Source organism: Peromyscus eremicus, chromosome 4 (genome assembly GCF_949786415.1).
Source record: "Peromyscus eremicus chromosome 4, PerEre_H2_v1, whole genome shotgun sequence".
Taxonomy (NCBI): domain Eukaryota; kingdom Metazoa; phylum Chordata; class Mammalia; order Rodentia; family Cricetidae; genus Peromyscus; species Peromyscus eremicus.
This window is the reverse complement of record NC_081419.1, coordinates 51651514-51665405: the sequence shown is the minus strand read 5'-3', so window position 1 is coordinate 51665405 and position 13892 is coordinate 51651514. Positions and strand designations below refer to the sequence as shown.

Below are 13892 nucleotides of genomic sequence, written 5' to 3'. Positions count from 1 at the left end.
CCAGATGTCTGCTACTTATCTGGGACCCCGGTGCTCCAGAGGCAGACACAGGAAGGTCCTGGGGCTTGCTGGCTAGCTAGTGTAGTCTAGTCAGTGAGCCCCAGGTGAGAGCCCTTGTCTGAAAAATAAGGTGGAGGGCTGGCCAGACAAGTAAAGGTGAATCCCATCCCTGAGACCAGCATAGGGCTAGAAGCAGAGAACTGTCTGCACGAAGTTGTCCTTTGACACACACAATAATGAATTAAAAATAAGTGCATGGTTGAGAAAAACACCCCACTTCAGCCCCTTGCTTCCACGGGCTTTCTCTCTCTCTGTCTCTGTCTCTGTCTCTGTCTCTCTCTCTCTCTCTCTCTCTCTCTCTCTCTCTCTCTCACACACACACACACACACACACACACACACACAATCAAAAATACTAAGATAGCTGCTGCTGGTGGTGGTGGTGGTGGTGGTGGTGCACACCTTTTAAGCCCAGCACCCAGGAGGCAGAGGTAGGTGGATCTCTGAGTCTGAGTTCGAGGCCAGCCTGGTCTACACATCGAGTTCGAGGACAGCCAGGGGTACCAAGACAAACCCTGTCTGGAAAAACCAAGAAAATAAGATCTCAAATCACTTTAAAAAGAAAAGGTTGTGGCACCAAAATACCTGATGGCACATAGAATTTCAAAACTTAACTATTTCAGCAGCATTTCACAGTTTTTAAAAATAATTCTACAAGAGTAACCACATCATCTTTTTTCCTGTTTTACTGGGAGAGCTAGAGAGAAGAAGGGAGGCTCAGATTTACAGCAAGTCTCTAGTAAGGCCGCACTTTGGGGCTTTGTTTCTAATAAAAATGTCTTAATTCCTTTAGGGTTATTCTTTGAGTGATGGTATGCTATCATGGTCTTCCTTTTATTTCAAATTGTTCTGTTTATTTCATTTAGATTGCTTATGGGAGATGAGCGTGTAAAGAATGGCCTGAATTTCATGTATGAGGCCCCACCAGGAGTTAAAAAAGGTACTTGCCTTTTTTCCTTTAAGCTCTGGTGTGGTTATGTCTGAAGGTTGAGAAGAGCAGTCAGTATTTAAGGGTTATTCTTTGTCTTTCCTATTGCTGTTACTCTGATGGTAGCAGCTCCAATGCTGTCATCAACACGGAAGGATCAACACAAAATACTTTTTTTTTTTTTTTTTTCCGGTTTTTCGAGACAGGGTTTCTCTGTGTAACAGTCCTGGCTATCCGGGAACTTGCTTTGTAGACCTCCAGCTCACAGAGATCTACCTGCCTCTGCCTCCCAAGTGCTGGGATTAAAGGCATGCACCACCACTGCCCGGCTCACAAAATACTTTCCTATTGTAGTAGCTTATGTCCTCAATATTACAAAAGGATATTTATCCTTTAATAATGGATATATATGTAGTCCTTATTAAATGCATTTTTTAAATGGAAAGTCCATTTGAAACATAAAAGCTTAAAAATTATGAGCATGCCTATTCTGAAGTCGAGTGCAAGGTTGTATTTTATCCTTCAGTGATCTGGAGTTTTATCTTGTGAAGAAAGAAAAACCAGTTAATTCTTGCAGGGTACAGTTAAGTAATACAGCGTAATAAATAATAGTAGACTTTTCCACTGACGTTGCTAACTTGTCTTGCTTCCTCCTGTGCTTTGAATATGCAATCAAGAAAACAAAGAGGTGAGTGCTCTTCTCTTTTTGAATTGATTTATGGTTGATTGCGATTTTATGGGAAATTAAAGAATTTTTACTAACTCCTGTAGAAAGAAGAAACGGAAGGAGAGACAGAATACAAGTTTGAATGGCAGAAAGGTGCTCCAAGAGAAAAGTAAGCACTGGTTTGTTACTCGGAGAAAATGTGTATCGTTGTCTGCTGACCTTCTTGCCTGAGGGATCATTTAACAGGGCAAATAACTAATGGGATTCACCTCAGACAGCCGTATGCTTCATCCAGCCTTGATTTATGGACTTGGTCACTTTTTAAAACTGTACATTATCAGGTTATGTAGACCAGTGGTTCTCAACCTGTAAGTTGTAACCTCCAAAAGACCATCAAAACCACAGATATTTACATTAGGATTAGTAACAGTAGCAAAATTACAGTTACGAAGTAGCAGCGAAGAGAGTTTTATGGCTGGGGTCAGCACATTGGGAATGCTGGAAACCACTGAGATAGACACTTAAAAATTGATGCTGGTTGTATATTTCCATAGTAGTAATGTATTTTTTGTTGTAAGAACAATAAATTTGTTTTCAGGTTAACTGCCATTGAATTTATTAAGTTGTTCTTAATACATTTTATTTGTACTTAATAGATATGCCAAAGATGACATGAACATCAGAGATCAGCCCTTTGGTATTCAGGCAAGTGACATGTATTTTACTCTTTAAGAATAATTTTTATTTAGTACATATATCTCTACATTGTTTTCCAGAAGATGTTTATATTAGTTCTCTAAAGGAGCAGAACTGATGAGGTGAATTTGTATATCAAGGGCATGTGTTATGCTGGCCTTGAGGATGTGCTTCAGGCAGCACAGCAGTGGCTGGCGCACAGTGGGACGGCTGAGAATCCAGTAGCTGCTCAGTCCACGGGGCTGGACGTCTCTGCAGTCCTGGAGGATTCCTGCAGAGCTGCTGCTCTTTAGTCTGTGTCGGAGTCTTGAAGAAGTTGGATTTAATACCAGCAGCAACAGGAGAGATAGAGAAACTTAAACTTGCCAGTGAGAGAGAGCAAGCAGGTAGAAAGTGAAGCTTCCTTCTTTGAGTTCTGTTTATGTGGGCTGTCACCAAGAGGTGTGGCCAGGTTTAATAACTGACCAAGAAAATCCCTCACAGGAGTGTCTTAGGTTGGGTCCTATTGCTGTGAAGAGACACCGTGACCAAGGTAACCCTTATAAGGAAAACATTTAATTGGGGCTGGCTTACAGGTCAGAGGTTTAGTCCAGTATCATCATGGCAGGAACATGGTGGCATGCAGGCAGACATGGTGCTGGGGAAGTAGCTGAGAGTTCTACATCTGGATCCCCAGGCATCAGGAAGAGACAGTGAGTGGATCTAGATTGAGCATCTAAAACCTCAAAGCCTGCCCCCAGTGACACACTTCCTCCAACAGGGCCACACCTACTCCAGGAAGGCCACACCTCCTAAGCATCACTCCCTGTGAGCCTCTGGGGACCATTTTCTTTCAAACCACCACACTGGAGTGTCCAGCAGCTTGGGTTTTAGTTGATTCCAGATGTAGTCAGGTTGCCAGGCCAAGGTTAGCATCACAGTGTTTAAGCTAAAACAACTTTGTAGTTTATATTTATATCAAATGATAGGAATGAGGAGAAAATATGAAATGTAGTAAGCAGATGGAAGATGAGAATTGAGTTAAGTGAAGGTATAATGATGTGGTCAATACAGTTTTCAAACAATCTGGAAAACTAACTCGAGGTCAAGAAAAGATGTTAAAATGTTACTGATTTAGAAACAGTCAACTGTCCCTCCAAGGCTGATCCTTGTGAAAGACATTGCTGTAGTCACCTGTGCGTTGTGTGGCAGCTCTTCTGACAAATCTCCTGTCACAACAGCAGCCAAGTAGGTGCAGAAGACACACACTTAAGATGAAAAACTTAAAATACTGGTTTTTTGTTTTTTCAAGACAGGGTTTCTCTGTGTAATTTTGGAGCCTGTCTTGGATTTTGCTCTATAGCCCAGGCTGGCCTCGAACTCACAGATATCCGCCTCCTGAGTGCTGGGATTAAAGGCATGCACCACCGCCCGGCATTAAAATACTGTTCTTACTTCACAGAGTACATTTGCTAACCCATGGTTAAGAAATGTGAAACTTGAGGGCTAGAGAGACTAGCTCAGTGAAAAAGCACTTTGACAGTGTGTTGTGAGGGCCTGCCTTCAGTCAGAGAAATGTACCTGTGTGGTAGCACAGGCCTGGATTTCCAACTTATGAAAGGTAGAGGCGAGGCAAGAAGATTGGAAGCTCAGCCTGAGCTGTACAGAGAGAGACCCTATATATAAAGCAGGGGAGTGGATACTAGGTGAATGTATTAGAATTAGGGAACCTGTAATTAAACCGTGACATAATTCTTTGTGATATCTTACCATTTCTTTTTGGATGGCATTGTTTTATTGTAGGAGGCACAGATAGGATTGACCTTGGATTTTAGGCAAATTTGTAGAAGAGTTTAGTATTCGTATTGACATACCCATCATATTTACAAACTCTTTTCCTGGAGATCTTTTTAAAAAGGAACTTAGCCAAGTATGGTGGTGTAAGTTTCAATCCCAATATTCTAGAAGCAGAAGCGGGTGGATCTCTGAGTTCAAGGCCAACCTGATCTACATAGTAAGTTCCAGACCATCCAGGGCTACATAGTGAGGCCCTGTCTCAAAAAAGAAAAAGGAGTGGGGAGGCTAAATAAAAATGCTAAGTTGAATGTTAGGCTATTGGTATTTGAGAATCAAAATACTGTTTATTTCTCAGGTTCGAAATGTCAGGTGTATTAAATGTCACAAGTGGGGTCATGTGAACACAGATCGAGAATGTCCCTTGTTTGGTCTTTCTGGAATCAATGCAAGTTCTGTTCCTACTGATGGCTCAGGTAAGCATTAGACAAAATTTTGTCAAAGAAAGAAAGATAAAATAACGTTTTTATTTAAACTGAACTCTTTTGTTATACTTGAGTTTAATTTTTGTGGACTAAGACACATTCCCAAAATAGGATGATAGAGCTAAAGGTGTAACTCAGTGGTAGATCTCTTTGCTTGTCAAGTGCGTATGAGGTCTTGGGTTCAGTCCCTAGCATCCCACTCTCCTTCTTGCCTTCCCCCCAAAAAGTGGGAAACTCTTCATTATCTATGTTAAATTTGAATGCTCTAAAATAGACATTAATTTTTCTAGCCAAGTTTCTGTGAACTTTATTTGTTTATTGTTTGTTTGTTTATTTAAAAGAAGGTCCCATAAAAGCCAAGCTGGTCCCAAACTCACTATGTAGCCAAAGATGGCCTTGAACTCCTGATCCTCATCCTCTACCTCTTGAGTGCTAAGATTATAGCTGTCTGGAGACAGGGTCTGACTATGCATCCCTGGCTGACCTGGAACACACTATGTAGACCAGGCTGGTCTTGAACTCATAGAAATCTGTCTGCCTCCTAAGTGATGGAATTAAAGGTGTGCACCACCACCGCCCTTTTTAAAATACTTTTATTACGTGGTGTACATGGCACATGCACACTCCTATGCAGATGGCCAAGGAGGCTAAAAGAGAGTATCAAGTTAGCTGGAGTTGGCATCACAGGTGGTTGTGACATGGATGCTAGGAACCAAATGGGTCCTCTGGAAGGGCAGGAAGTACTCAACTACTGAGTCATCTCTCCAGCCCCACTAATTTTGATTTTAAAGTCAGACACATTAAATATTGATTATCATGTTAGTAGCCTGAAATTAGGAGAAGAAATAGTGTGTGTGTGTGTGTGTGTGTGTGTGTGTGTGTCTGTATGTGTATGAATGTGCATGCATATGTTAATAATGCAAGTATGTGTACACATTTGTGTATACAAATGCAAATGTGTAAATGCCAGGGGGAATGCAAGCCAGTGTGCAGATGTGGAAGCCAAAAGACAGCCTCTGGTGTCATCCAGTCCTTGCCTTCCCCCTTGTTTGAGACAAGTTATCCTTGTTGGATGCTGCATGTTCCAGGATCACTAGTTCATGAGCTTCCAGGCAGTCTCCTGTCTCTACTTTTATCTTGTACTTTCCTATTGCTGTGAAGAGACTCCATTACCAAGGGAACTTATAGAAGAAAGAGTTTATTTGGGCTTACAATTTCAGAATGTTGGAGTCCATGACCACTACATCGAGGAGCATGGCAGCACGCAGGCAGGAATGCATAGTGCCAAGGCAGTAGCTGAGAGCTTTCATCCTTGTCTGCAAGTAGGAGACAGAGAGAAAGCTAACTAGGAAAGCCTACCCCCTTGACACCTCCTCCAACAATGCCACACCTCCTAACCCTTCCTGAACAGTTCCACCAGCTGGGGACCTCATATTTAAATATATGAGCGTATGGGGGCTTTTTTTTGTTCAGACCACCACAACTAGGTCATAGATGAATGCTGCTGTACCTGACTTTGCATGGCTTCTGGGGATCTGGATGCTGAGCCTCACACCTGTACAGGAAACACTATTCACTGAACCATCTCTCCAGCCTAAGAAGTGGTTCTTTTTTTTTTTTTTTCTCTAAAAATTTATTTATTTTTATGTGTATGGCTGTTTTGCCTGCATGTATATCTGTGCAGCATGTGCATGCAGTGCCTGCAGAGTCCAGAAGAGGGCATCAGATCCTATAGAACTGGAGTTACCAACAGTTGTGAGCTGCCATGTGAGTGCTGAGAATCAAACCAGAGTCCTATGGAAGAACAACCAGTGCTCTTAACCACTAAACCATCTCTTTAGTCCCAAGAAGTGGTTCTTAAATTTAGATTCTCCTGAATTGTAAAACTAGACTGGACTGAAAACTTCATTTCTCTTTAGTTGAGAGATGAAACCTTAAAACTAAGTCATTGAAGCCATTAAACATGGTAAGTGTCTTAGTTAGGGCTTCTGTTGCTGTGAAGAGACACCTTGACCATGACAACTCTTATAAAGGAAAACATTTAATTGGGTGGCTTACAGATTCAGAAGTTTAGTCCATTATCTTCATGGCTGGAGAAGGAGCTACTTCTTTTCTGAAGTCAATAGGAAGTGGACTAAATTAGGCCTAACTTGAACATGGGAGACCTCAAATCCCCCCACAGTGACACACTTCCTCCAATAGGGCCACACCTACTTCAACAAGGCCACACCTCCTAATAGTGCCACTCCCTATGAGTTTAATGGGCAATTACATTCAAACTACCACAGTAAGTTGACTTTTACTTGAAAATTATTTACCTTCTGCATATTGCTTTCTACTTAAGAAAATTTGATTTGATTTGGAGTATAGCTATCATCTTGGTTCTTTTTATGAAAAAAACTGAAAAGCTTTCATTTAAATTCATTAGAACCGTTTTAGTATTTCATTGAGACAGACCACTAATCAAAGCCCAACTCGCAGTAGATCACAGTGAAAATAACATACTTAACTCAATAAACTTAAGCAAGTCACATTACTTACATGACTTTCAGCTCCTGATTTTAAAAATAAGGATAACCCAGGTGTGTGGTGCACACCTTTAATCTCAAAACTCAGGAGGCAGGTGAATCTCTGTGTGTTTGAGGCTAGCCTGGTCTACATAGAGAGTTCCAGGACAGGCAAGGCTACATAGAGAGAACCTGTCTCAAAAACAAACAAATGAAAAAGGCTGGTAGTATAACTTTGATTTCCATCTTTTTTTAAAATAACTGTTAAACTGCTTTTCCTCCTCCTTGTTCTCTTACTTCTATATAATTTAAAGCTGCTTTATACCGAGTATTAGAGTAGTGGTAAAATAAACACTTGATAAACAGCCTTCCTAGAGGGCCATTTGAAAGTATGTATAAAAAAGAGCCTTAAGAACGGGGCCAGGGAGATGTCTTAGTGGGCAAAACACTAGTGTTTAAGAGTAGAAGCAACCCAAATGTTAAAGTAAGAGTTAGTGAGATAAACATTGATCTGACATATGTCCAGGGATGGTCATGTAGCTCCTTGGTAGAGCACATGTTCTATTTGAAAATTAATTACTGTGGTGGTGGCCAGTGTTGAGATAGTTTTGCCATATAAGTTTAGCCCAGGCTGGCCTCAAACTTGTGGTAGTCCTCCTGCCTCAGTGCTAGGATTACAGGCTGAGCCACATGCCTACCTTTGAAAATTAATTAATTAATTTTTGGTTTTTTGAGACAGGATTTCTCTGTGTAGCCTTGGCTGTCCTGGACCTTGCTTTGTAGACCAGGCTGGCCTCAAACTCACAGAGATCTGCCTGCCTCTGCCTCTCAAGTGCTGGGATTGAAGGAGTGTATCACCACTGCCTGGAAAAAGCTAATTCTTTTAAGACTGTAGTTTATTGTTTTCTTTTTCAAATAATTATCTCGGAACTTCGTATTTAGCATTGTCCACATAAGCCAGTAAATTTTATTTTGAACTTTGTATTTTAACTTACAGATGATAACATGTTGTACCCATACAGTTTAATTAAAATATTAACATGTCACATGAGAACATAGACAATAGCTCCAAGTTTCCAGTCTAGCCAGGAACACCTGACTGTCTATGAATCTGCCTAAGAGAAAATGACTTAGGTAAGGCAGATCTTGTGTTGGGGAAAGCTTGACCAAAGCATAAAAGACCAGAAATAAAACACAAGCACAAAAAAATTAACTTGGATCACTTTAGATGATTAGTCTCAGATATAAATGGCTCTCACAAAAAGTGGGTTGGCCATTCATGCTGCAGCCTGTATAAATACTAACTTTCTGGGCCTGGAGAGGTGGCTCAGCAGTTCAGAGCACTCACCAGAAGACAAGGGTTGGCTTCCTAGCACCCACATAGTGGCTCACAATTGCCTGTAACTCCGTGTCCATGGGACCCAGTGCCATCTTATGACCTTCACTGTCATACATATAACATGATGCCCATAGATAGACCACACTCAGGCACACATGTGCGCGTACACATACACAGATAAGTAAGTATATATTTTAATTCTAACTTCCATGTCCCATCATAGAATGTTCCATAATGAGAGCATGCAGAGGGAAGTCCTCTATGCATGCTCAGTGATACTTGTGATCCGGATATGGGAAAACTGTTACAAGCAGAATTGATGTTTCAGCATAGTGCTTCTCTGCATGTTGCTTGTTTGTTTGGGAAGGGAAATAGTTTAAAGGAAAATGAAAGTTATACTGAAGGAGCTTTAAAAAGGGGGCGTATTTTCAGTATGTCTCATTTTCACTTGTAACCTAATCTAGTACTAGGGAAGTAGGCAGAATAAACTGTTAGTTAGTATGTTAGATAAGCTAAGGTGCACTGATTGAATCTGGACTATGATTCTAATATAGAACAAGGCATGTCAGAACTAGAAGGATACAGGGAGAAGGAAATAGTCGATAAGTTAATTTGTAAGATTATAGGCGATTTTAATTTATATTAAATATATGATGAATTAAAATTAGAAAAGAAGCTTAAAATTTGAGCCTCTCAAATATTGAATGTCATATGATGGTCTTCTGACCACTAATGTTTTCCTTTATATTCCCATATTAAACTTAATTTCAAAATAAGTTATTGGAATAGCTAAAGAGAGCTCAGTTACTAGTGTGTTGTAAAGGCTGTGTTCATGATGAGAAATGGGTAGCAGACTGAACTAATTCTTGTCTCAGTCTTTGTAGAAATACGGTGTTAGGGAAATTTCCATTTGCAGTTTTTCCTTCCAGATTGACAAGATATAAGTACAAGAAAAGTACAAATAAAGACATAGGGATTTTGATTCTTTATATCATGTACACTAAGAGTGTCTGAAGGCGCTGAACTCTGTGATTAAATGAAGATAAAAATAGACCAGTACATTTTACCATCTGTGCTGCTTTTATATGAGCTAATGCAAGTTCCTAATGTAGTCAGGCATGACTAGATTAATGCCAGTCCTTGAGAAGCTGAGGCAGGAAGATTGAACTATATAGTGAGATTCTTGAAGTCCTGATCTAAATCAGATGCACCGTCAAGATTGAGAACTATCTGCTTAAACATAAGAATAATTGAGATTCAACAGGATAGTGCTTATTTCTGTTTGCTTAAATTGTGGAACTTATAAAAGTTATAAATTTTTGTTCTAAGGAAGTAATCATGGATATGTTGTTAAAGGACAAAAAATGCCTGACTTCTAATGGAAAGGTATTAAATGAATAAGTATGAACATTGTTACCATGGCATACTTAACTGTGCAGCAATTAAAATGATAGGAAGAAACCTGGCTTGGTGGTGCATACTTCTGATCTCTGTACTTAAGAGAGAATCAGATTTCAACCAGGGATGCACAGTGAGACCTGTCTCAATAAATAAATAAGATGATAGGAAAATTCCTTAGTGATATGGATGTTGTTTACAACATTTGATCAAATAAAAAGACCAGTTATAACACATTAAGACCAGAGCTCAGTGGTAGAGGCTTTGTTTACAATGCACGAGGCCCTGAGCTCCAGTACACAGCACTTTATCAATTAATTAATTAAGCAGTAGTTAGACTTGTGTTTCTCTTTATCTTTAGGTAGACTTGGAGTGAAGCACATAATTTAGAAAAGGTATTGGAAGGAAGTAGACCAAAATGTTCAAAGTGCTTTTGTTTGACTGGTAGGATTGCCTACGATACTTTGCCCCATATTTTTACTTATCTGTATCTCCAACAGTGAAAGTAAATCACTTTTCAAATTTTTTAATGAACATTGTTTTAGAAGAATTAAAATTATACATAGGGGATCAGGTATTTTAAATCATGTTGCTCCATTAACAACATCTTCAAAGTCCGACCTGAGTTTAACACTAGCCCTTAATGAAAGCTAATAGGAACTCTTAAAAGCTTCTCAAAAACAAAATCAAAACACTGTTGTATCAAATAGGAAAGCAAACAATGGCAGTGTATTCTGAATTTGAATGCAGTAAAAAATAAACTGACCAATTTCCTAATCCACTTGCTGATTCAAGCTAAAAACGTCTTTTCATTTAAAAAAAAATCACCTATTGAATAATGTCCTGCCAGTGAATAGAGATTATTTTTGCAATAAGGCAATTTCAGTGGATGTGGTTATCATGGGATAATCACACCCCTGGGGTACAGCCTTGTGCCTGTAATCTCCCAGGAGTGTAATTATTTCATGATAACCACACCCCCTGGTGTTACATTATTTCTATTATGAAATTCTTAGTATAGTATATAAAGTAACTTACTTTGATCACTGGAAACTGCAAGGTGCTGTTAGACTATTCCAGCTGTGAGGTTTACAGAGACCAGCTATAAGATTTACTTCTCCTTTACAGAGTTAAATTAGGCAATCAAAATGCTTCTTTGGGCTAAGCTGGTTTAGAATATCTTTTCTGCTGATAAGATCATCTTAAGTTTGTAAGTTTCTATCCACTCCAGACACATCAAAATTACCTCCAAAACTTGTAAGCTTCAACCGTGAATGAATTTTTATAGAATAGCTTTCCTACAGTATAATTAAATGGCAGCCCACATGTCTTTTCTATACTGGGTAGCTTTTTTTTTTTTTTTCCTAACAATGTGTCATGTGGCCCGAGCCTGGCTTTACCTCAATATGTAGCCAAGGATTTCCTTGAACTCTGATCCTTCTGCTTCCACCTCCTGAGTGCTGGGATTATAGGCTGGTGTATGCAGTTCTAAGGATCAAACTCAGGGCTTCATGCATACTGGGAAACACTGTACCATCTGAAGCTGTATCCCTAGCCCTGTCACCTTTATTTTTACTACTGACTCTTAACTTTTAATGAATATTACAATTAAACGTCTTTTGACAAAGTAGAGTGGAAAATTTCAAAAGTTTTTTCATCAACTTTGTTGAGCTATAATTTCAAATGAACAGTTCAATTCTGTGGGTTTGTCTATATAGTCTTGATTCCCTAGAACTTCTTTGTAGACCAGGCTGGCCTCAAACTCACAAAGATCTGCCTGCCTCTGCCTCCTGAGCACTGGGATTAAAGTCATGTACCGCCCAGCCTCAGTTCTGCAGTTTTGAATTCATTTGCAGAGTTGTGTATCCATAGCAGTCAATTTTAGGACATTTTTACCACCCCAAAAAGAAACTCCTCACCCTTGAGCTTTCGTTCACCGATTAGTTCCAAGGGGAAGGCAGGCGCTGATCTGTTTACATCTGTAGATTTGCTGTTTGGGCTATTCTCCCCTTCCATGGAATAGTTTCCTGTTATGATAAAACACTTACACAGCAATGTGAATTGTTGTATAATAAACCTTCTAACCCACCAAGAAACAAATTTATATGTAGTTACCTATAAAACAGTGTGCCAGGTTGTTTTCATGAAGTAAAAAGTGAAACTCTATTTCCTAAATGCTTCCTTTTCGTGGATGAGATTTCTCCTGGATGAGATTTCTCATATCCGTGCTTGTTTGGCTTCAGCCTTCTGTCTCTAAGACACTGATGTCAGCCCTCAGCAGTCCCTATGTAGACGGTGGATTTGAGTTACTGAAGCACTTTGAGTCGTTAGTGACAACCTGCTTCAGCCTGCTTCTTAGCCAACCATCAACCACCATTTAATTTTAGCCCTTCTCCAATACAGGAAGTACTTGAACCTGTCCTAAAGCTCTGGTAATGCCAGTTGTTGGTTTTCGGTATTATGGTTCAAAAAAATGCACCATTTAGAAACATTCAACTTCATTATTTTTGTGAATGTTGTAAATGATCATATGGTTTTTCCTTTTTAGCCTGATAACATGATTTGTGGTTACATCAATTGAGTTTGTACATTTGGTTTTTTGACAGACTGGATTCAGAACTAATTTAGGATTGCTGACTAATCTCAAACTTTGGATTCTCTTGCCTTAGCTCCCAAGTGCTTGGATTACAGGTGCAAGCCACCACACACAGCTGTATGAATTGATTTTCAGATGTTGAACCAGCCTTGCATATCTGATTGTGATATAAGTTGTTTTTATACATTATTGGAATCAATTTGCTAATACATCGTTAAGAATTTTTACATCTGTGTTCATGAGAGATACTGGCCTGCAGTTTTTCTATCCTTTTATATTCTCTTTAGATGTTTGATAGATTTAGCTAGTAAATTCACCTGGGCCTGAAGCTTTCTGACTTCAAAGGTCATTATTATTGATTATTAAATTTCTTTAATTGTGGGAGTGTTTTAGTAAAACTCCAAGACACACGTTCCATTATTACCTTTCTAACACCTGGGATCTGTAGTGATGTCTCTTCACTCTTTCCTGTGGTTAGTCCTGTGCCCCTCTCTTCTCGATACCCAGCTAATGCATTTGCAGTTTAGTGGTCTTTGAAGAGAAGTAGCTTTTAGGTTGGTAAATTTTTTCTCCTGTTCTCCATTTTATTTCTTCTTGGGTTTAATTTATTGTTCTTTAAGGTAAAGATTTGGTGTTGGTTTGGGAGTGGGCTTTCTTTGAGATGCCTTAACACTTGCTAGTCAACATTACCATTGAGCTATACCTCTAGCCCCAGAATAGATGTTAACATGTTTTACTACATTCATTCATTTTGTGTGTGTGAGTGTGCACATATGTGGAGGTCAGAGGCCAAGTCTGGAGAGTCAGTCGGTCTACTATGTGGATCCTGGGGTCAACCTGAGTCATTAGGCTGCAAGGGCCTCTACCCACTCAGCGATCCCACCACCTCATAGAATTAAATCTTTCTTATTTTCTGGAATGTTCGTTAACTACTATAATTATCTCTCTAAGCATGTGTTTTACTGTCTCCTTTGATTTTTGATAAATTTTATTTTAGTGGTTTGGGTCTTTTTTTGCTTTTGTTTGTTTGTTTGTTTGTTTTCCTATTTAGTGATTTCTGGCACTAACCACCCAAAGTTAGGTCAGAACTTCTCAAAAAGACTGCCTTGATCTAAGACAGAAGCTGCTACATGGTCAGGCATTCCCAGACTACTCACCAAAACCCCTGCAAATCAGGGCTTCCTCCAGCAGCCCAGGGCTATGGACTCCTAGAACTCAGGAAAGCACTATTCTTAGGCTTATAGTTTTATAGCCGAAAGAAAGGCTCCAGAGCAGGAACAGCAACAGAAGAGCCACCTAGAACAAGGCTCAAGGACAGGCATGAGACTTCCTGTAGAAAGTCAACCACTGTCCCCTCCTGTACACTGATGGGAACAATGTGCTCCCGTGTGATTGACCAGGGAAGCTTACCTTAATAACATAGATTAGATCCTGTACCGTGGT

At 39.7% G+C, this 13892-nt stretch overlaps 1 protein-coding gene across 1 annotated transcript in view; it reads left to right on the top strand.

Moving 5' to 3' along the window:
* The window catches only part of Cir1 (corepressor interacting with RBPJ, CIR1), a 31250-nt gene that overhangs the window by 4464 nt on the left and 12894 nt on the right, over positions 1-13892 (top strand). The window contains exons 3-7 of the mRNA XM_059260700.1: positions 927-1000; positions 1666-1676; positions 1760-1824; positions 2312-2360; positions 4483-4600. Of these exons, the coding sequence (XP_059116683.1) occupies positions 927-1000; positions 1666-1676; positions 1760-1824; positions 2312-2360; positions 4483-4600 (317 nt within the window). The remainder of the gene's footprint in view (positions 1-926; positions 1001-1665; positions 1677-1759; positions 1825-2311; positions 2361-4482; positions 4601-13892) is intronic.